Here is a 20,140-nt window from a genome sequence, read left to right as displayed (position 1 = left end):
CTCTCTCTCTCTCTCTCTCTCTCTCTCTCCAGTAGATGTTTAAGGGCGCCACTGACTGATATTCAACAATTCATTTCTTACTCAATTCATTATGTCAAAGAAAAAGAACATTGTGTCCTTTTTGGGAAAGGCACTTTATACAAATTTTCCTCTCAACACCCCCGGAGAAAATGGGTACCCAGGTATAGACTGCGAGATAATGTGTAAAAAATATTTTCAGTCAAGTTGTGCACATTAAAGATCCCTTGGTGGTCTAAAATCGATAAGAGTAGGCTTCGGCCGCCACCTGGGCAAAATTCAAAATTTCCTATCAACGAAAAGTATTAGGTGTGTCCCATGCGCTCATATGACCTTATGGAGTTGCGAGCACCGTAAAACCCTATACTAAACAAACAAACAAACAGTCAAATACCTTTTAAAAAACAGAGTAAATGGCGAAGTTGTTTGTTGTGTGTATCATGCCTGCTTTCTTTGGGCTAGTAATTGTAAAACCTGTGGGTAGTTGACAGGTATTCTGGTGTGGTTTGCTCCTTCTCTCCTATCAAAATATTCTAAAATCTCCTTTTAAATATTTTTTACTCATTAGTAACACTTCTAATTTTTAGCATTTATATGGCCTAAGTGTGTTGCAAGTGCCGTAAAACTCTTACTATATTAAATTAATTGGAAAGTGCCACGGTCAGCCCTACTTCTTTTCTTTCTTTCTGTTGTCTCAGTCGGTGTTATCTTGCTTTTCCTCTACGTCCAATGGCTGATATCATGCCCCTGTTTTTATCCTTATTCAAACTTACGCATAACAGCCTCTTCAGACTGTGGTAGCAGTGGGTCAAGTCTCACCTTTCTGGTCCGGGCATGCTATTGAGTAGACTTCTTGAGGTAGTGTCCACCCACGATATGACCTATTTACATCTGAGAGGGTGTTTTATCTCCTTCATGAACACACTGAAAGTTTCAAGTGTCCTGTTATCAAGTGTGACACCGGCTCGGAAAATGATCGCCTGCAAGTGTTGAAAGTGTTATAAAATATCCTTTTCAGTTATGCCCCCCCCCCCCCCAGTATTTAAAAAAAAAATGTTTATGCTTATTTGCCATATGTCTTCAGTCCTCCTTTTTGGGTTTTTTTTCTTCGTTTTGTTTTCTTCACTTTGTTTTTTCCCTTGGTCTGCCTTCTTTCCTCCTTCCATCCACACTTTCTTCCTTCTGTCCTTTCCCCATATTATGTCTGAGCTCATCCATGTTTCCCTTCCTTGTTGTACTTTCAGGTTGAGTGAGAGAGATAACTGAGCACAAGATGGCCGCCCATCATGGTCGGGATAGATCCTCACGGGTACGTAGTCCCTGTCACAATAATCATTGTTATATATGGTGTGGTCAATGTATGTACTCCCTGTCACAATAATTATTGTTGTTTATGGCATGGTCATCACAGGTGTGTACTCCCAGTTGCAATAATAATCATTGTTATGGCATGGTGTTCATTGCTGGCCACAACTCAAATTTTAGATGAATGATCTTCCTCTCCTGAAGAATAGGCAATGAAAGTCTTAAGAACGTAATGAAACTGAAACCGAACTAGTTTGCGCTTATCAAACATATTCTTGGAGTAAAAGGTTGAATACAGGAGGAGAAGCGGTGACCTAGCAGAATATGGGAACAGGGCATAGAAACTTGGCTTGGAATTAAAACATTTCTGCAGTTCAGGCAGGCAGAATGCCAAGAGATTGAGCATTTATTTCAGGAAAGTCTCAGAAGCAATACCCAATTACTGAAGAAAAAAAAGAAGAAGAAGACTGAACTAGAGTGATACCATTTTAAAAGTGTGTTCTTTGTGAACTTTCAGAGAAAACAATTTTTTTCTTCTCCCTGTTCCTTATTAGAATGGTGAGAACCAGGGTGACATTGTGTTTATATGCTTCTCTTTACTTAAACAAATAAACAGAGGCAAGATCATACTTTCTTTTCCCTCTTTTTTCTCAGAAAGGTGAGGAGCACATCTTGGTGAGCTCTGACTAGGATAAGATTGTGTTGGTGTGCTTCTCTTTGCTCAAATGAACAAAGACAGGGTCATTCCATCAGTCGTTCTTGTCCATCTTCCCTCATTTTTTTCTTTTCTCTCTCTCTCTCCCGTTCACAGAGAGGTGAGGAGCACATCCCGCTGACCTCGGACCAGGATGAGATGTCCACCGCGCCGGGTGGGCTGAGCTCCACGTCCCTGAGCGCATCCTGCGCGGGAATGGAAGAGCCCGTGGTGGAGGGCTTCACCAGCAGCCAGGGGATACGCGCCATTAACACAGAGCCCGTGCTGTCCCGGGACTCCCTGGCCGATCTGGCCGACCCCAACGTCACGCGGCTCTCTTTTCTCGATGAGGTAACTACTGTCATCTCCTACACTCCCCTCCCCTCCCCCCTCCTCCCAAATTCTTATTTCCTCTCCTCTGTCCCACCACCTCACCACTCTTGTTATTGTCTTGACTTCTTTAAAAAAAATTTCTCTATTTTGTCCTTCCTCTTTGCTCTCTCTGTCTCTTTCTTTGTTTTTCTTCTTTTTTTTTTCTTTGTTTTTCGCTCCCCGTTTACTCGTTATTCTGTCGTTTGCTCTCTTACCTCTCTCTGCTGTCTCTCTCTCTTTTTTTTTTTTCTCTTTCCTTTTCCCTGTCTCTTCTCTCTCTTACTCTCTCTCCAGTTCTCTGTCTGTGTCCTTTTTTGTTTTTCCTCCTCTTTCCTCTTCCTCTCTTTGTCCCTCGCTCTTCTCTCTCTGTCTCTCTGTCAGTCTCTCACTCTCTCTTTCTCTCTATCTCTATCTCTGTCTCTTTGTGCTGTGATTGTTTGTATGTGTGCCTTATATTCTTTGTATGTTACTCTCTAGTTAACACATCTAATCTTGGGCACTTATATTGCAACATTTTTGTGTTGCATGTGCCGTAAAACTTTGGCCAAAACCAAAACTTTCAAACTTTTCCAGGTGGACAAAATCTTTGACCGCAACTGGCCATGTGAGGCCAGCTCCCTGACCACAGATCCAAACTGTCATGCCCCCACTGCTACCTCAATGGGCCGTGAGTCCAGCAAACTGGCCCTGTCCGAATTCTATCAAGTGGACGAAGCAGAATATTCCAGTATGTGTTTCTTTAGTTTTAACTTGTTTACTGAATAGGGAATACAGCCTTTCTGGAACCTTGTAGGATATACGAACTTTTATTTGGAGAAACAAAGAGGGATTAATGAGGGATTACATTCAAGGAAGGTTAAAAGTGATACTTTTGGTGTGTTCAATAAAAATGATTTTACAGTTTTAAACAGTATTTCCATTCTGTGCTGACGTTTTACACTTTAAAAAACCCCCAACATTTTCTTTGTAAAGCGAAGGAAATATTGTTTCCCATAAATAAAATAGCTTTAACCTTTTCTAGTATTTCTTCTTACATTTATAAGATTCCAACATCCTTTTACCTTTAAAGTGTATACATATTGCACTGAAATTTGTCAGGATCTAAAACGCTTTGCCCAGTAGTTATATCTTTTTATTCATTCAAATGACGGCTAAAGTCGTTTCTGATTTTAGATAAACGAGGTAGGTATTAATTTTTAGTCACAACACTTTGTACTGATTATGTGCTGCTGTTGAATTTGTAAAGCCCTCAGAGCCTGTGTTCCTAATCGGTGTTGAGCATTATATGAATGTCATATTTTATTATTGTCGTTATTGTTGCTATTATGATTATTGTTGTTGTTGTTGTTATCATCAGCGTTGTTGTTGTTGTTGTTGTTGTTGTTGTTGTTGTTGTTGTTGTTGTTGTTGTTGTTGTTGTTGTTGTTGTTATTATTATTATTATTACTATTATCATCATCTACATAATTGTCATTGTTATTATTATTATTATTATTATTATTGTTATTATTATCATCGTTATCAACATTATTGTTATTATTATTATCATCATCATCATCATTGTTGTTGTTGTTATTATTTTGATGATGATGATGATTATTAATATTATTATCATTACTATTACTATTATATTATTATCATTATTATTATTGTTATCATTATTGTTATCGTCATCGTCATTATTATTATTTCTATTATATTCTATTTATTATGATAAACTTGGTGTGACCTCCCCCAGGACATCGGCGTGTCTCTTACCCTCACATCCACCAGCCGCTGCGCTCACTGTCCAGCAAGTCTCTGACCAAGGCAGCCAAAGCCCACAAGGCCAAGAAGAAGCATAAAAAGAAGAAGAAAAAGGAGAAGCTTCGGAGCTTTCCCTCGCGCAATGCCATCCAGAGCCCGCCCATCCCGGAGGAAGAGGAGGAGGGCCATCATGAGGACCAGGAGGTGATTGTTTGTTGTTTTGTCTGTCTTTTTGTTTGTCTGTTTTTTAACATATTTTTGTCCTTTGTCAAAGCAGCCTTTAGTATGTCAGTCTGTGGCTGCTGTTGTAGTACGTTCTCTAAGTGAAAATGATCGCGTGTGCAGCAGGTAGACATGTTAGAAAGAATTGTGCTGTAAAAATGGTTAACTGCATTCAATCCGTGTGTCAGTTTCCTTTCTGTTTGTTTACAGTATGTAGCTAGCCTATTGTCAAACTATCTTTTCTTTGTACACCCTCTTTTTTTTAGATCAAAATAAGCCCAAGCAGTGGGTGGTTGAAGGGTTTTCTGGTGTGGTGGGCTCCTTCTTTTATACCAAACATATAGCATCTTTATCTGTGCTCCTTCTTTTCTCAGAAAATTACTATTTAGTGACGCCTGTAATCTTCAGTTCTTATGTGAACTAATTGTGTTACAAGTACTGTAGAACTCTTACTATATAAAGCTAGGCCCAGGCGTTGTGGACTTACATTTCTCGTCTCCTCTGAACAGAACTATTCCAGCAGTTCCGAAAGTGAAGATGATGATGACGATGATGATGCAGAGGCGGAAGAAAGTCAGGACTTGAAGATTGATGAAACAACTGCCTTGCTGAAATCAAAAGACGGTAAGCAAACTGTTAGTAGGGGACATCATAATTTTTCCCCCTGTTACATTGTAGTGGGTTTGTTCCCTATCCATTTAGGATGAAGTTGCCTTTTACATTTTTTCCCTAATGAATGTGTGGTTCTGAGATTCATACCAGGTTGGGATGATTCATTGAAACTGAATATTGTTTTTGTAGCTAGAGAAAAAGGATTCAGTTGATGTTGGATTAAATATTGACCATGGTGGGTGAAATAAAGTCAACTTTGACACATTTAAGAAACTGAGCAGTTGTACAGTGTCAGCTGTTACTTTTGAGGTTTTGTTGATGGGGGCACAGATTTGGTCTTCTCCTTACCTTTCTTATCTTTGTTGTTATTGTTGTATTCTGCTGCTTGTAAAATGTGTCTCTCATCATTCAGACAAACTAAAGTGGGTGGTTGCCAGGTGCTCTGGTGTGGTATGCTTCTGCTTTCCTATACTATAAAAATCTGTTGTCTTTATCTCACCTCCTTTTCTTTTCGTTGTATATTACTCTCTAGTAACACCGCTAATTTTGACCTACAAAATTTGTGTTTCAAATGCAATTAAACTTTTACTGAATTAAGAATAGTATTAACAACCTGCTCCTGTGTACACCCAGTTCTAGATGCGTTGCATAAATCAAAGTACAAAACAATATCTGTGGGAACAACCCCCCCCACACCCCCCCCCCCCCCAAAATAATTTTAAAAAATATTTTTTAAAATTCCCTAAAACTAAAAGTGATATAAACTTTCAACTGGATATTTCCTGGGTGTGGTGTTTCCAGATGAAATGACCAACTCGCACTCAGCCTTACCAGGCATGCAGCTGATTCCAGCCACACCGTCCCCTGAGCACAAAGCTTCTACAGCACGTCCCTTTGACGGTGCGGGGACAACAACTAACGATGGCTCCTCTCTAGAAGCAGAGGAGCAGCCAAGACGACCCAGCGTTCTGGGGAATGAAACGGTAAGGATTTTTTATCTGGGACTTTTTCCCCCCTACATTTTTTTAATTTAAAAGAAAATCTGAATGTTCAACACATTTAGACTATTTGTATGATGTTTATGTTCTACAATTTGATGTGAGTTAAAACTTTGGTTTGCGATATAGTTAGTCTTGAAGACCATGATACAATTGCTCTTTCTTTTCACCCTTTTCATTTGATGATATGCATATTAATTTTTCTCTCTTCGCGGTCTAGGGTCATAAATGGCCAAGTCCAGAGAACCTTGTGAGGGAAAACTTTAAAAAAAAAAAAATTGAAATACCTTACGGCAACCTGAGCAGGTACAATGTGGAATGCAGTTGACTCCATTTTGTATTTTGGGGAAAAACTTCTAAAAGTTTTTTGTGTCTTGTTTTTTTTTCAGGTGGGCTTTTACATCGGCAACGACTTCCCGTCTCCATCCCGGGAACCCTCTGTAGACCAGTTTTCCAGAACATTCCAAATCTCTCCACGAGACACTCCTTCACCAGACGTAGACCACACAGACCAGTTGCGGAGCCCTGCGTTTGGTGAAGGGGAAACAACCCCAGCTGCTGTCTTGGGGATTTCGGATGAAGAACCCATCCCATCTCACAGACCCGACTATCTGCGGGTAAGACAGTAATGGGATCTGATCTCATTTGTTCTCTCTGTGTAATAGTAATGTATGACATTTATATATAGTGCTCAACCCTGATAAAAAAAATGTGTCTTTACAAATACAAGTTGCAGTACATAACCAGTGCATTGTGTTCCGATTGAAAATGTAATAGGGGCCTATGTCTCTTCAGCAACATTTTTTGTTGTTGTTACTGAACCTGGCATTATTGGTGCTTGATTATTAATTGTGATGGGTTCAGAAATATGTTGCTACCTTTTTTTGTCTGATGAACTTTCTTCTTTATATATCACAATGTAGACAGTTCAACAGGAAATGTTTGCCTTTTTTGTTTGTCCAGGTAACGGGTCCAGAGTTTGACGGCAGTACCAACGTGTCTCCCATGCCCTCCCATCCCCCGTCCAGGAAACACAGCACTGCAGGAAAGGTCACTTTTGTTGTTGGTGAGTGCAGGCAGGGTTTTTTGGGCATAATTCTGTCTGTCTCTGTCTCAGGCTGTATCTATCTCTTTTTATCTCTCAAGTACAAGCACGCGTGCCCTCGCCACACTTGGCACTCATATGACTTTATGCAGTTACGAGCGCTGTAAAACCTCTACTAAAACTAAACTAAAAGGTCACACACTTACACTAGCACTAAATAACTGTTATTGCATTAATATCCTCCACTTTGCTCATGCAGGTGGTTGGAGGCGCCACTAGTAGGTCCTGCTTCTTTCTTTCCCTCTTGTTTCTGTCTATCTGTCTTCTTTCTTGCCCGACCTATATGACCATGCTTCTCTTTACTCAATCTTGATTCAAACAGACAAAAACGAAGTGGATAGTTGGCGGGTGCTCTGGTGTGGTTTGCTCCTTTTTTCCTATCAAACATCTATCATCCTTATCTACCCTCCTTTTATGTGTTTGTTACTCTCTTGTAATACCTCTAATCTTTAGCACTTATATGACCTCATTATGTTGCAAGTGCTGTAAAACGCTTATTAAAAGAAACCACAAAAAAAACCAACAACCCATCCTCGTCTCTCCTCTTTCTTTTTTGTTGTTGTTGTTCTTATTCTCTTGTAACATCTCTAATCTTTGGCTCTTATATGGCTTAATTGTGTTGCAAGTGCCATAATACTCTTACTAAAACAAAACTGACAAAAACAAACAAACCTAATTCTGTTGTGGAATTGTCTTGTCTCGCAGGGGATGACCCAAGCTACCACAACTTCCAGACTCAGCTCTCCGATGGAATATCTCAGGCCATAGAAGATCGACAGGGAAGCTTTGTAGGAAAGAGTGAGGAAAAAGAGAGCAATTGGAAGGCAGTGGATGAAAATGAGGTGGAAGGGGGTCAACGGCGAAAGTCACGAAGAGGGTCTGGTCGTCGGCGAGGCAGCAGTGACTCTGAGAGTTCGGATGCAAGTGATCAGCATCAACTTCTCCGAGTGCCAAGGTGAGGGTTTGTGTGATCACATGTTACTGGACTGCTGGGTTTTGTGCAGGATGAAAAATTTTTCAGGCGGATGCTTTGCTTTTTGTTATACTGTCAAAATTATCCAAGGCGACCACCTATTTTCAAGGAGAAAAGTGGTTGTCTTAGGTATATACAATATAATAAACAAAAAACACCTCAGCTTATCAACTCATGATATGATCACCAGGCCCCTAAATCGTCCGTCTCATGGCATGAGTATCACAATATCCCTGAACTATATAAATTGTTTCATGATAAAATTAGTTGAAAGTCCTTTTGACACTTTTTGGCATATATGCGAAAACAGTTGCCTATTGTAGGCTGTTGTACGCCGCTTAAATTGTTCGCTGAAAGGCAGGGTTGAAGCCTGTGTTGTAAATGATCTCTATTGTGCTGATGAGGACATGAAAGTTTATTGTCCATAATGTCTTCTTCTTTGCTCTAAAGCATCACATCATGATTAACGAGTGGTCACAACTCCTAAGTGCAAATCACAAGATGATTACAGCACGGTTTTGTGCTCTGACGAAACAATTACTCTGTAATATTTGTGGCATGATGCAGTGGAATCAGGCACTCGTCAATTTATGGACATGTGGAGTTATTGGTATCTCCTTACTGCTTGTTCAATTTTCTTGCTTTTGGTGAAAAAAAATACTCATCTGTCATGAATAAAAGTCGAAATATTTGTGATTGAAGGAGTTTGGGCTTGCCTGTTTTAAGAGGTAAAATTAGCGAGAAAATGGCCTCCAAAGTTTGGTGACTTCCATAGCTTGAGAGTCCTTAGAAACTGCAAATTTACATTGTTGTGCCTTAAATCAACATTTTTTAATGAAATGGAATCCACACAGAAATCTTTTTATGAATGGACCTTAAAGGTGTTGAGTCAAAAATTTTGATTAGCGCTTGATTTCATCACGATGCCTCACATTTGTTTTTGTCATGTGTGCAGTGAGGAAGGCAGTCAATCGACTCGCTCTTCCATTAAGCGCCGGCACCACCACCACCATGAACACTTCGCGCAGTCTGACTTGGTCATGCGCAGACAGAAAGGCAGTGAGGTGCAGCTCAATGAGAAGTATCAAAAGTCTCCCACTGAGACGGAAGAAGCGTCCATCTTGAATAAAGCCGACCTGGATGACATGACCAGTGAGTGATTGTTCAATGACTATTTGTGTGTGTGGGTCTGTGTATGTAAATGTGTGTGTGCCTGCGAGTGTATGTGTGCGTGCATATTTGTGTGAGAGATAGAGAGAGAGAGAGAGATTGAGAGAAAGAGAGAGGGAGGGAGGGAGAGAGAGACAGTGTGTGTGTATGTGTTGACTGACAAGTGCATGTGCATGTATGTATTCACCATGGTGCAGCAAAATTCTGTTTGTGGAGATCAATAAAAATCTTTTGTTGTCTTGCCTTGTCTCGTCTTGTCTGGTCTAATCTTTTTTGTTTGTCAAAATGATGACCATAAGGTGGGTAGAGTAGGTTTGAATCTTGGTTTGGGCTGTCTTTCTCCTTATAGATCCTGTTGTTCTTGTTATTGATACGAGTACTTGTTTCTGAATCCAAATTATAATTTCTCAACCATGTCACATAAAAAATGGGTAGTGGTACATAGGTTCTGACTTTTTTTCCCCCCACATTGTGTTATTTTGAGCTTGAGACTTAGAAAAAGTAACGCCAGCTTGTTTTGTTTCCAGGTACTCTCATGAGTTAAATTAAAAATCAAATGATGAAATCCAGGTAAATGGTTGTTTTGAGAGTTCTTTGATTCCTCACTTTCTACTTTTGAGATAGATATCGCTTTAAAGGTCTTACTTCTTGAAAAAATTAATGTTCTATGCTAAAGAACAGAGTAAGATTTTTCGAAAATTTGTTGTCTTCATGGGTGGTTGGCGGGTGCTCTGGTGTGGTTTGCTTCTTCTTTCCTATGAAATATCTATCATCCTTATCTCTCCATCTTCTTTTTTATGTTTGTTATTTTCTAGTAACACCTCTAATCTTCTGGCGCTCATATGACCTTATGCAGTTGCAAGTGCCGTAAAACCTCTACTAAAACTAAAACTTGTTGTCTTCCAGGTCACAGGTTTGAAGACCAGCGCGGTATTCGCCGGCACAAAATCACCAGGAGTAAAGGCACGATAGTCCACATGGGCAAGTCGCACCATGAGAAGAAGCCGAGGGTGACCAAGAAATACGACCACAGCCCTCACGAGGTATGCGCCATGTCGTTTACTGAACCAGTGTGTCAGAAAGACTTTTTAATGAGGGTGAAAGTCAAAAGCTACTTGAAAAAAAGTTGTGCAAAGTAAATGTGAACTCCTGTATTACATTACATAAGATATTAATATGTCTGCAGTGTGTGTGATTGTCTCTCTAATAAATGTGTATATGTGTTATGTATGTCTTATATTCTCAGTGTTCGTTTTCAACGAATTGACACCCCCCCAAAAAAAAAACAACAACCCAAAAAAACCTGTTTTGTGTTGCAGATGTTTGTAGAGCTGGACGAGCTTCACTTTGGCGGGGACGACATGTGGGAGTGGCGGGAGAAGGCCCGCTGGATCAAGTTTGAGGAGGATGTGGAGGAGGGAGCGGAGCGCTGGGGCAAGCCGCACGTGGCCTCGCTCTCCTTTCATTCTCTGCTGGAACTCAGGAGAGGTTTAGAAAATGGTGAGTGCTCTGGATAGATATGGGAAGAGCTGCAATCACTACTGTTCAACCTGTAACATTATCCTACTTTTCGGAACAAGTAGCCATCTGAGTTCTCGCCCTTCAGCCTGTGAAATTACCCTAGCTAGCTCACTTAGCTACAAGACACAAAAGTTCATAGAATTTAAATTGTGCTTTGCCAAGATTTTTTTTCTCCCATTTTCACCTCTGTGTATGGGCAGTTGATGGGTGCTCTGGTGCGGTTTGCTTGTTCTGTCACTATTTACTTTCTTTCTCTATTACCCTGCTTCTTTTTTGTATTTGTTTATCTCTTATCACTCTAATATTTGTTGTGGGTGGTTGACGGGTGCTCTGGTGTGGTTTGCTTCTTCTTTCTTATCAAACATCTATCGTCCTTATCTCCCCTTCTTCTTTTTTATGTTCGTTACTCTCTTGTAACACTTCTAATCTTCTGGCGCTCATATGACCTTATGCAGTTGCGAGCACTGTAAAACCTCTACTAAAACTAAACTAATATTTGTTGTAGGTTCACTGCTACTTGACCTGGAGGCCACGGACCTAAACAGCATCATCCACAACGTGGTAGAGAACCTGGTCATCCGCGACCTGGTGGAGGAGAGTGTCAAGGGCAAGCTGCTGCAGACTCTGCTGCTCAAACACAGGTCAGTTCAGGGGACGGCCCGCGGAGGGGTGGAGAGCAAATTTCTCTTATAATGTAGATTGATTCTTTGATGGATGCATTTGAGAGACACTGCTGTGTTGCAACTCGCTCTAGTGTAGACAGGTTATTTGATAAATGTATTTGAGTTGTCTGTCGCAACTTTCTCTCATGTAGACAGATAATTTGATATATATATATTATTTGAGAGTCACTGCTGTCTTGCAAATTTCTCTTATATAGACAGATAATTTGATAGATGTCTTTGAGATGTCCTGGAGGGGGAGACATTAGTGCTGCAATTTTTTTTTTGACTGTTGCAACTTTCTCTTGAGCAGACAAGTTATTTGATAGATATAATATTTGAGATATTCTGGCAATGGCCAGATTGAAATTATAGCAGTGCTGATCAGAGGGATACTATATGTATATAATCCCCCCTTTCATGTATATGATGTCGACATTGCTTTTTGCTTCCAAGCTGATTAGTTTCTATATATCTTTTGAGTTTTCCCTCATTGTAGTTTTGCACAATTGAAGCCAAGACGTTAAAAGCACTTGAAATTTTAGTTCTTTAATAAATTGATTGTCTTTTATTTCCTTTCTCACTTTGTATTTGGCTACAGGATGAATTGTTCTCAATGCATTCCATTGATTAGAGTATATCAAATATCTATTGAAATAAAACTCGCTTCTTAATACAGTTACAAGTTTATTGAAACTAAGTATTCCAGGCATTCCTTGGGCTACAAATGCCTTCATAAATGCACACAAAGAACTGTTGTCTCTGCTTAGGAACACTCCGTATAAGAACCAGGACTCCCTAAGAGCCTGTTCTTATGTGCTAGGGAGTTTTTTCTTTATGATTTACAAGCCATAGAACTTGTTTTAGGAATTAAAATCTACCCGAAGAAATCAGTTGTGTGTCTAATGAAATAAACTTATTAAAGTTTAAGCGTTTAGATTTCTCACTTTGCCGTAACTGATACTATGTGGTCTTTTTTAATGAAAAAGAAACAGTCAGACAGAGGGTAAGGGAGAAGGGAGTGAGTGTGATGTGAACATGATAACGACGTCTTACACTGTAATGTTGTAGACACACAATTGGGCACCATTGAACAGGTGATTGGCTCGGTGGTTTCCAATTGGTTCAGTCTTTTGTTTCTCTCATGTTGTCAAAACGTTCGAAGCTGGCTGCTTAATTGGTCATCCCTTTGCTTCTATAATGCAACGTTGCAACTAGTTCTGTTGGGTATTTTCAACACACTATCAAATCACCGTAATAATGCAGTGTCGTGGAAATTCATCCTAGAACCTGAATCCACTTCCTTTCGCTTGCACCATAAACAAAACTCTGCACTTATAGACATGCATACACCCAGGTTATTTTTATATAAACAAAAAAAGCAAACCCATCTTTATCTTCCTTTGGGTGTCAGTATCTTCTTTGGTTCGTATTTCATCATAGAATGTTCAATGAACAAGTGAGATGATCAGTACACCAAGCACTAGGACTAGGAGTTAAGTTGTGCCCCTTGAAATCTTCTGTTGAGAACTGTCCGCCTTTTTTTTGGTCTCCCTTTGACAGTGTTCTTAGGTGGAGATACCACTTAATGAATTATATGGTCGGAAGCCTGTCATACCAAAAACGCTTGTTATCTAAAATGGATCATAGATATTACGATATGTTTGAACCGTATGGTTAGCATATTGTGAGTTGTTAATGCAACACATTTGTATCCCAGGGATTGCCTATTGTTGAATTCACCCTTCAACATTGAGCTCCAACAAGCTCTGATGCTGTTATCCCTCCCCTCCAAACCTCATATTGCCTTAGATGTTACTGTACCCCTTAGTTGTACCCTGAGACTCTGAGATTTGCTTTTATCCAGCGTTACTCAATATGGGACTAGGAATTTGTAACATTTTAATCTTGCATGTCCTCGAGAGATGTACTGTATTCTCGGATTGTTACAGTCGTATTCATTTATTTTCTAAAGCAGGATAGTTTTTTAATCCCATAGTTATGAATTGACACATTCGTTTTTATTTTAAAAAATTTTTTTGCTATCACATTTTTTGTACTGTATTTTTGTTGTTGCTATATAGTGCTTTTTTGTTAATTGTGTTTATGATGATGTTTGAGACTGGAATTACAAGTGGGAGCTTGCAACCGTTGGTTGCTTTTTTTTCATCACTGCAAGCAAACGGCTTACAAAGCATGCCTCATACCACTAGAGTAAGTTAGTGTGATACACTGTTATTATTCTATTTGCTGAGCAAACTTAACTTTTGTTCCTTCAGAAATTAAAATCACCAGCAAACTTCCTTTCATTCCAGCTATTGATATTTTTAGAAAGTACTGAAGCTTTATTACTCCGTTTCATTCTCATTTGCAACGTGAATTATGCCTACAATACTGGTAGACTATTAGAAGGCCGTGGCTTAAACTTTCAGATTTTGCAACATTTTTCTCAAAAATGATGGCTTTAGAGCAAGTGATGGTTACAGAGATAAAGTAATCCTGACAAAACATATGATATCCAAGATACCTTCTCTTGACAGAGATTGAATTCTACCCTGGAAACAGCAGGGAAACAAAAGTACTTTTCAATAAAACATATAAAGGGGGGGGGGGGGGGTTATTTTACTTAAATATAGCCTGACTTGAGACTGAATATGTATGTAATGGAGGCAATTTTATTTTTTGGTTAGAGAATGCGAATTTTGTTTGCAGTGAAAGGACAATTTAAAGTGCTCTAGAAGTTTTAAAGAGAGAGAGTAGAAAAAGTCTTGTGAGAGTGAATGTAGAAGGGCTGTGAAAATTACAAGGTTGTTTTTAAAAAATATTTTGGGGGGTCTGGAAGTGGAGGAAAAAGGTTTGAATCACAGTATATACAGGGGGCAAAATTTCTTTTGACTGAAAGTAGGGATTTTGTTTTCAGATAAAGGACGGGCAGGACGGGTTTTTAGTGCTCAAGAAGTCTGAGAGAGAGAGAGAGAATGCAGAGGGGCAGTGAATATTGGCAGTTTTTTTGTTTGTTTATGTCTTTTTATTTTTTTTGTCTGGAATTGGAGGAAAAAAGGTGAGAGGTGTAGTATGTAATATTTGAACTGGTGCTGACTTTTCCTCCTTGCAATGGTCCAGACATGTGAGTGGGCGCTCCGCCTTCCTGCGCCGGAACTCGTCCTATTCCAACCTAGTCAGCTTGGACGCCTCCAAAAGGTTGCCTCTTCCACTACTTTTTACATCCTAATATTATGTAGATGCTGCAAACCTCACTCATGCTTGGTTCACTTTTTTTTTTTTTTTTTTTTTTTTTGGTTTGTTTTTTTAAGTGTGTTTGTGTGCTGGTGATTTGAGCCATTAATAGGTGCTACTTTTTTTTTTTTTTTTTTTTTTTGTGGTTTGTTTTGTAAATCGTGCTGTGTTTTTATTTTGATTTTTTGTTGTTTTTGGAATGCTGAACTTTATTTTGTTCTGTTTGATCTTATGTTTTTATTTGGACCATTGTTTTCTTTTCAGTTGGTAATGGTCCCCCCCCCTTCTCTTGTTTTTGTGGGATTTAGCATTTGCTGTGGATCTTTTTCTTGGTTTCGTTGTTGCTGCAAAACAAATGCTTTCTAGTGGGTGGTTGGTGGGTGCTTTGGTGTGATTTTTCTCCTTCTTTTCTATGTAACATCTATCATCCTTATCTTTTCTCCTTCCTTGCCTTGTATGTTACTCTCTATAGTAACACATCTAATCTTCGGGACTTATATGACCTAATTGGGATGCAAGTGGCATAAATCTCATACTAAAAGTGTTTTGTTTTTTTAATGCTTTCTTCTTGCCTATCAACCACAGCTATGTTTGAGTTTTGGGGGAATTTTTCTGCTTTTTTTTCTGATATGGTACCTGATCCTTTTGGGTAAAAAAAAATAATTGTAAACTAAGTACTAAGCATAACTCAAAGACTGTTTCTTAGTACTAATTGTTTTTATTAACAAGCAAAATTAAGTTTTTGAAAAGGTAAACACCTCTTTCTTGTGCTGTGAAGTTGTTAGAGAGAGAGCATAGTTATGTTTTGTCAGTATTGCCTGTTCTTTTTATCAGAGGTGCTGATTTTCCAGATAAGTGTGTGCAATTGCTTTTATGTCTGTTGTATGTTCCTGCTTACACATTTATTTATATGTTTATCTCTTCGTGCATGTCATACTGCACTATATTTAAAAATAGCCTTGAGACAAAATGCATTAGATGATACGATCCGTTAATTTTGAGTTGCTGAGCGTGCGTTTCCGCAGGGCTGAAAAATTCAGGATTTTTGTTGGTACTAAGTTGTCAGTTCTGGTTTATGTTAGGTGAGGGTGGGGGGTGGTAGATCTAAGCTATAAGTTAAGGAGATTGCTACTGTGTTTCATGCATGAATATAACCGCTTTGTATTCCCAAGTATTCTCTATTGTGGTTCGAGGACTGAGCTGTCTTATTTCTATTTTTGTACTATTTGGGTTGAAATTCAAATTTAGTTGTCAGTACATGCATCTAGTCATGCACTGGATGGTTTATTTTTCCATAATTGTCCAAATTTGATGATTTGTATACATAATGTGCACATGTTTTGACTTACTTATGCATGTAGTTATGCTTTACATTTTCTCACTGTCTGTCTGTCTGCTGTCTGTCTGTCTGTCTGTCTGTCTGTCTGTCTGTCTGTCTGTCTGTCTGTCTGTCTTGTCTGTCTGTCTGTCTTGTCTGTCTGTCTGTCTTGTCTAGTCTATGTCTGTCATTCCATGTTTCTGACCGTCTTTCTGTCAGTTGTCTGTCTGCCTCTATCTCTCTCTCTCACATACACTCACACACACACACACATGACGATGGTTGGCAGGTGCTCTGGAGTGGTTTGCCCCTTCTTTCCTATCAAGCATCAGTCATCCCTATCTTTTCCCTCTGTTCTTTGTATGTTATTCTCTGGTAACATCTCTAATCTTCGGCACTTATATGACCTGTCTGTGTTGCAAGTGCTGTGAAACTCTTACTAAAATTAAAACTCACACTCTCTCACATTCGTGGGTGGTTGGCGGGTGCTCTGGTGTGGTTTGCTTCTTCTTTCCTATGAAACATCTATCGTCCTTATCTCCCCTTCTTCTTTTTTTATGTTTGTTACTCTCTTGTAACACATCAAATCTTCTGGCGCTCATATGACCGTATGCAGTTGCGAGCACCGTAAAACCTTTACTAAAACTATAAAAAAAACTCTCACATTCACTCACCACACATACATACATGTATACACTCACATACTCATAGCTTTATGTACCATGTCTAACACTTCATACATATGGTCAAAAAGTGCTTGTTGTTTTTGCTGTTTTCCTCAAAGCTTTCCCATTCTCTGTCATGATCAAGAGACAAGATGTGTCTTAATGGATTTTTCGTTGTTGTTAATGGGCTCTATGCTTTTCTTTTTCTTTGTTCAATTTAACTTGAATTTTGAAATGTATTTATTGGTTTTCATAAGGTATACGTGTATTTCATGTTATTGTTCCATGTGGTTTTTTTGTGTTTGTATATCCCCCTTTCCTTATGGTATTGTGTTTCGATAATTTTGTATTTTTTACTCTTCATTTCCTTTTTAGTTTTTTGTTGTTGTTTTTTAAAAATAGTAGCATAATTCATTTGAATCAGGACTGTAAAAGCAGTTCAAACATAGGACAAATGTGGCCTAAGAAATTGAAATATATGTACTAGTGTTGAAAAGAAAAATAATCAGGAAATTGAGTGGTTAAAAGTCCTTTTACACATCCACTGTGTTTTCCTATATGCATCCACTTTTTGTGTATTGCTTGTGCTGATGTTTTTTTGGAAAGTTCTACCTTTATTTCTCTTGTTTGACAAGTGTCTACTTGTCTATGTGTAAACGAGTGTGGTTGAGGAGGGGGGATGCTGCTGTGGTTTGGTTTGCTCCTTCTTTCCTATAAAAAATCTATCATCCTCTTCCCTCTTTTTTTGTACGTTGCTCTCTAGTAACATTTCTAATCTTAGGCACTTCTATGACCTAACTGTTTGTGTTGCAAGTGCCGCCAAGCTCGAACTAAAACTAAATAAATAAATTGTGTGTGAACTCCTGTCAATGCTTTCCTCCCCTAACACACCATACACCGTTGTAATCACCATCAGACACCCGAGCACACAAAATATACCCAATGAGACTGATCCTCCTTTGTCTTGTAAACTTGTGGCCCTGAGCTTTTATGCTGGACGTTTTCGTCTTCTAAAACTACGTTTTGAAAAAAATAATTCCTGTTGATGTGTTTGTTTGATGCTTAGGGCATGCTGCTAAAGTTATTTGTGACCCAGTTTGGTTGTTGTTGTTATCAATCCAGCAACAGCTGGGCTCTTGCCCTTCTGTCCAATGCCATGTAGTGATAAGTGCAGGTTTGCTGCAGGTTTGTTAATGATTGTTATGCTATGAGTATTGGAGGACACCACCTGCAGATTCTATTTTTTTTTTTCTTTTCCAAATGTTATTTCTTGCAACTATTTTTTTTTCAGACATTCTTCACATTACTATTTTCTTTGATAAAAAAGAGGGGTGGTGGTGGGGTGAGGGGTTACAGAATGGTACCATCATTATTGATAGGCTTTTTTCTTTTTGGCGAATTAAATGTCATGTTGAATTTTGCTACACCAGGCTTGAGTTTCGAATGTGCTGTAGAAATGTCGTAGACTGTAGAGCAGTGTTTGTCAATATTTTTTAAAAGCCAGCGCCCACGTTTTCTACCTTTAAGAGGTTACATGTAATTCCAAGCAGGGCATTAAATAATACCTGTCACCACCCAACAAAATTACAGTATCATTTACTAGTGGGTGATATTGCCCAGGTTGGCAAGCACTGCTGTAGAACCATGCAGCTGCTCATTGCAGCATAGCTGGGCACAAAGGTAACAGAAAAATGGGAGATTCTCATGATATTGATCAAGTTTCTACGTATAATTATCAAGAAAATTTCTTGCAAGTTTAGCTTACTGATGGCCATTGGTCTTCTTTTAATATATATCTTTCTGTCTTGTAGATTTTAAGAGTAAAATTCCGAAATCAAATTGACAATTCTCGGAAGTATGGGTGTTGTTCTTTAAGAGCACCTGTTTGTCATAACAACCTATGAGTTTTAAAGGATTTTAATGATGTTATTTTTCGGAGGGGGGGGGGGGACTGCATCCATAGTAATACATTTTAAGAATTAAGACATAAGCATAGAGCAGTCTTGCTAGCAAAGTTTGTGGTTTAGATTGCTGTTCATAGCTTTTAATGAAATTATTCTCCTTGATCACTCATTTCATCTGTCATTTTAATCTGATTTACACAATCAAATGAAGAATAATCTTTTAAAAATTTTTTTATATCAAGTAAATGTCACAATGTATTCTTTGAAAATACTTATCACAATGGACTTATGTGCCATACTTTATTGTGCAAAATTTCCACAGATATAGTTTTTTTCATGATTTTGATCTCACAAGCTTTTTCTTTATGGATGCACCTTTTGAATGTTCTGGAGTCTTTTTTCTTTGGATTTGAAAGTCCATTTAAAAAGTGATAAGTTGACTATGGTTGAAAAGCCAATTGTTTCAGGGATAAGTTCAGAAATTCAAGTTTTTGTCTAAGCTTTGACATTCTTTTGTTAGTAAGTACTCATGTTTTGATTTACATTTTTTAAACCAGATAATTAAATTTTTTTATGAGAAGCAAATAGTCTCCCACACCCCCTCTTTCCAAACAAGAGTTTAATGAAGTTTCATCTTTCTTTGTATTGTATTTTCTTATTCTCTTAGCACCAACGATGCCCTGTGTATTTGAATTCATTGATAATCGTTGAGAGAACAACGTTTGTCTCAGATTCACTAGTCTTTCCTTTCGGCTCATAATTTTTATACCTGGTACACCTTCCAATGGAAGCAAAAAGACTATGGTTTAATAAAAGACATTACAATAAATGGGACAAAAAGACTCCTTTCCTACCCATACACAACACTCTGAAACCCTTTGTATTCATGAATTTGTCTGAAGTCCAAGTCATACACTGAGCTATAGAACACTGAACACTTGATAGCTTTATCACTCACCAGACCAAGCAAGGTTGACTTTTTCTGTCACCAAAATATTAACTAATATACCCAATTCCATGTTTCTTCGTTTTAAGTCTTTTTTCCTGTCTTTTTTTCCCTTTTATTGGTTTATCGCATCATCCCTATATCCCATCTTCCTGTCATGTGTCCATGCTCATGTGAAAATATTCTATGATGAAAACTTACAGTAGTGTTTATTCATCTTGGTTTAAGCATAACTCTTAAAATGTATCGGTTATACACATATGAAACTAAACTTGTCATTTACCTTGCATTTTTTTCTCTTCTTTCTTTTTCCCCTCTCTCTCTCTATACCACTTTCCTCATCCTCTGACCTCGTGTGACCCTGGCCTGACCTTGACCTGACCTCGACCTGACCTGGGTGTGGTTCAGACATCAACAAGAGAAGGGCCTGATGAAGACGCTTTCCCAGTCCAGCATGAGCTCCCTTGGCATGAGCAAGAACCCGAGCCAGTCGTCGCTGGGGCTGAAGAAGGGCAAGGAGAACAACAGCAACAGCAAGGCTCCCGCCAAACTGGAGATGGTCAAGGTGGACGTGGACAACAACATGGTCAGTACCTACAGGATAGTGGGTGGTGGGGGTGGTGATGGTGAGAGGGAGGTGGTTGTGGTGGTTGTTGGTGGTGGTGGTTGTGA

General features: G+C 38.8%; 1 protein-coding gene across 8 annotated transcripts in view; it reads left to right on the top strand.

Annotated features, from left to right (window-relative positions):
- Window positions 1-20,140, top strand: part of LOC101860537 (anion exchange protein 2) — a 91,288-nt gene that overhangs the window by 39,898 nt on the left and 31,250 nt on the right. For 7 of the 8 annotated variants that reach the window (XM_035968452.1, XM_035968453.1, XM_035968450.1 and 4 more), the window contains exons 3-17: window positions 1,263-1,327; window positions 2,135-2,368; window positions 2,963-3,116; window positions 4,128-4,339; window positions 4,867-4,981; window positions 5,771-5,952; window positions 6,357-6,584; window positions 6,931-7,033; window positions 7,778-8,027; window positions 9,001-9,197; window positions 10,122-10,258; window positions 10,535-10,715; window positions 11,242-11,377; window positions 14,522-14,599; window positions 19,877-20,054. In XM_035968452.1, coding sequence (XP_035824345.1) covers window positions 1,292-1,327; window positions 2,135-2,368; window positions 2,963-3,116; window positions 4,128-4,339; window positions 4,867-4,981; window positions 5,771-5,952; window positions 6,357-6,584; window positions 6,931-7,033; window positions 7,778-8,027; window positions 9,001-9,197; window positions 10,122-10,258; window positions 10,535-10,715; window positions 11,242-11,377; window positions 14,522-14,599; window positions 19,877-20,054 — 2,421 coding nt within the window. In that variant the 5' untranslated portion in view covers window positions 1,263-1,291. The remainder of the gene's footprint in view (window positions 1-1,262; window positions 1,328-2,134; window positions 2,369-2,962; window positions 3,117-4,127; window positions 4,340-4,866; window positions 4,982-5,770; window positions 5,953-6,356; window positions 6,585-6,930; window positions 7,034-7,777; window positions 8,028-9,000; window positions 9,198-10,121; window positions 10,259-10,534; window positions 10,716-11,241; window positions 11,378-14,521; window positions 14,600-19,876; window positions 20,055-20,140) is intronic. The other variant, XM_035968458.1, reaches the window with a different exon arrangement.

The sequence above is a fragment of the Aplysia californica genome, unplaced genomic scaffold, assembly GCF_000002075.1.
Source record: "Aplysia californica isolate F4 #8 unplaced genomic scaffold, AplCal3.0 scaffold00004, whole genome shotgun sequence".
NCBI lineage: Eukaryota > Metazoa > Mollusca > Gastropoda > Aplysiida > Aplysiidae > Aplysia > Aplysia californica.
The sequence above is the reverse complement of the archived record's forward strand: the minus strand, read 5'-3'. Positions and strand labels throughout refer to the sequence as shown.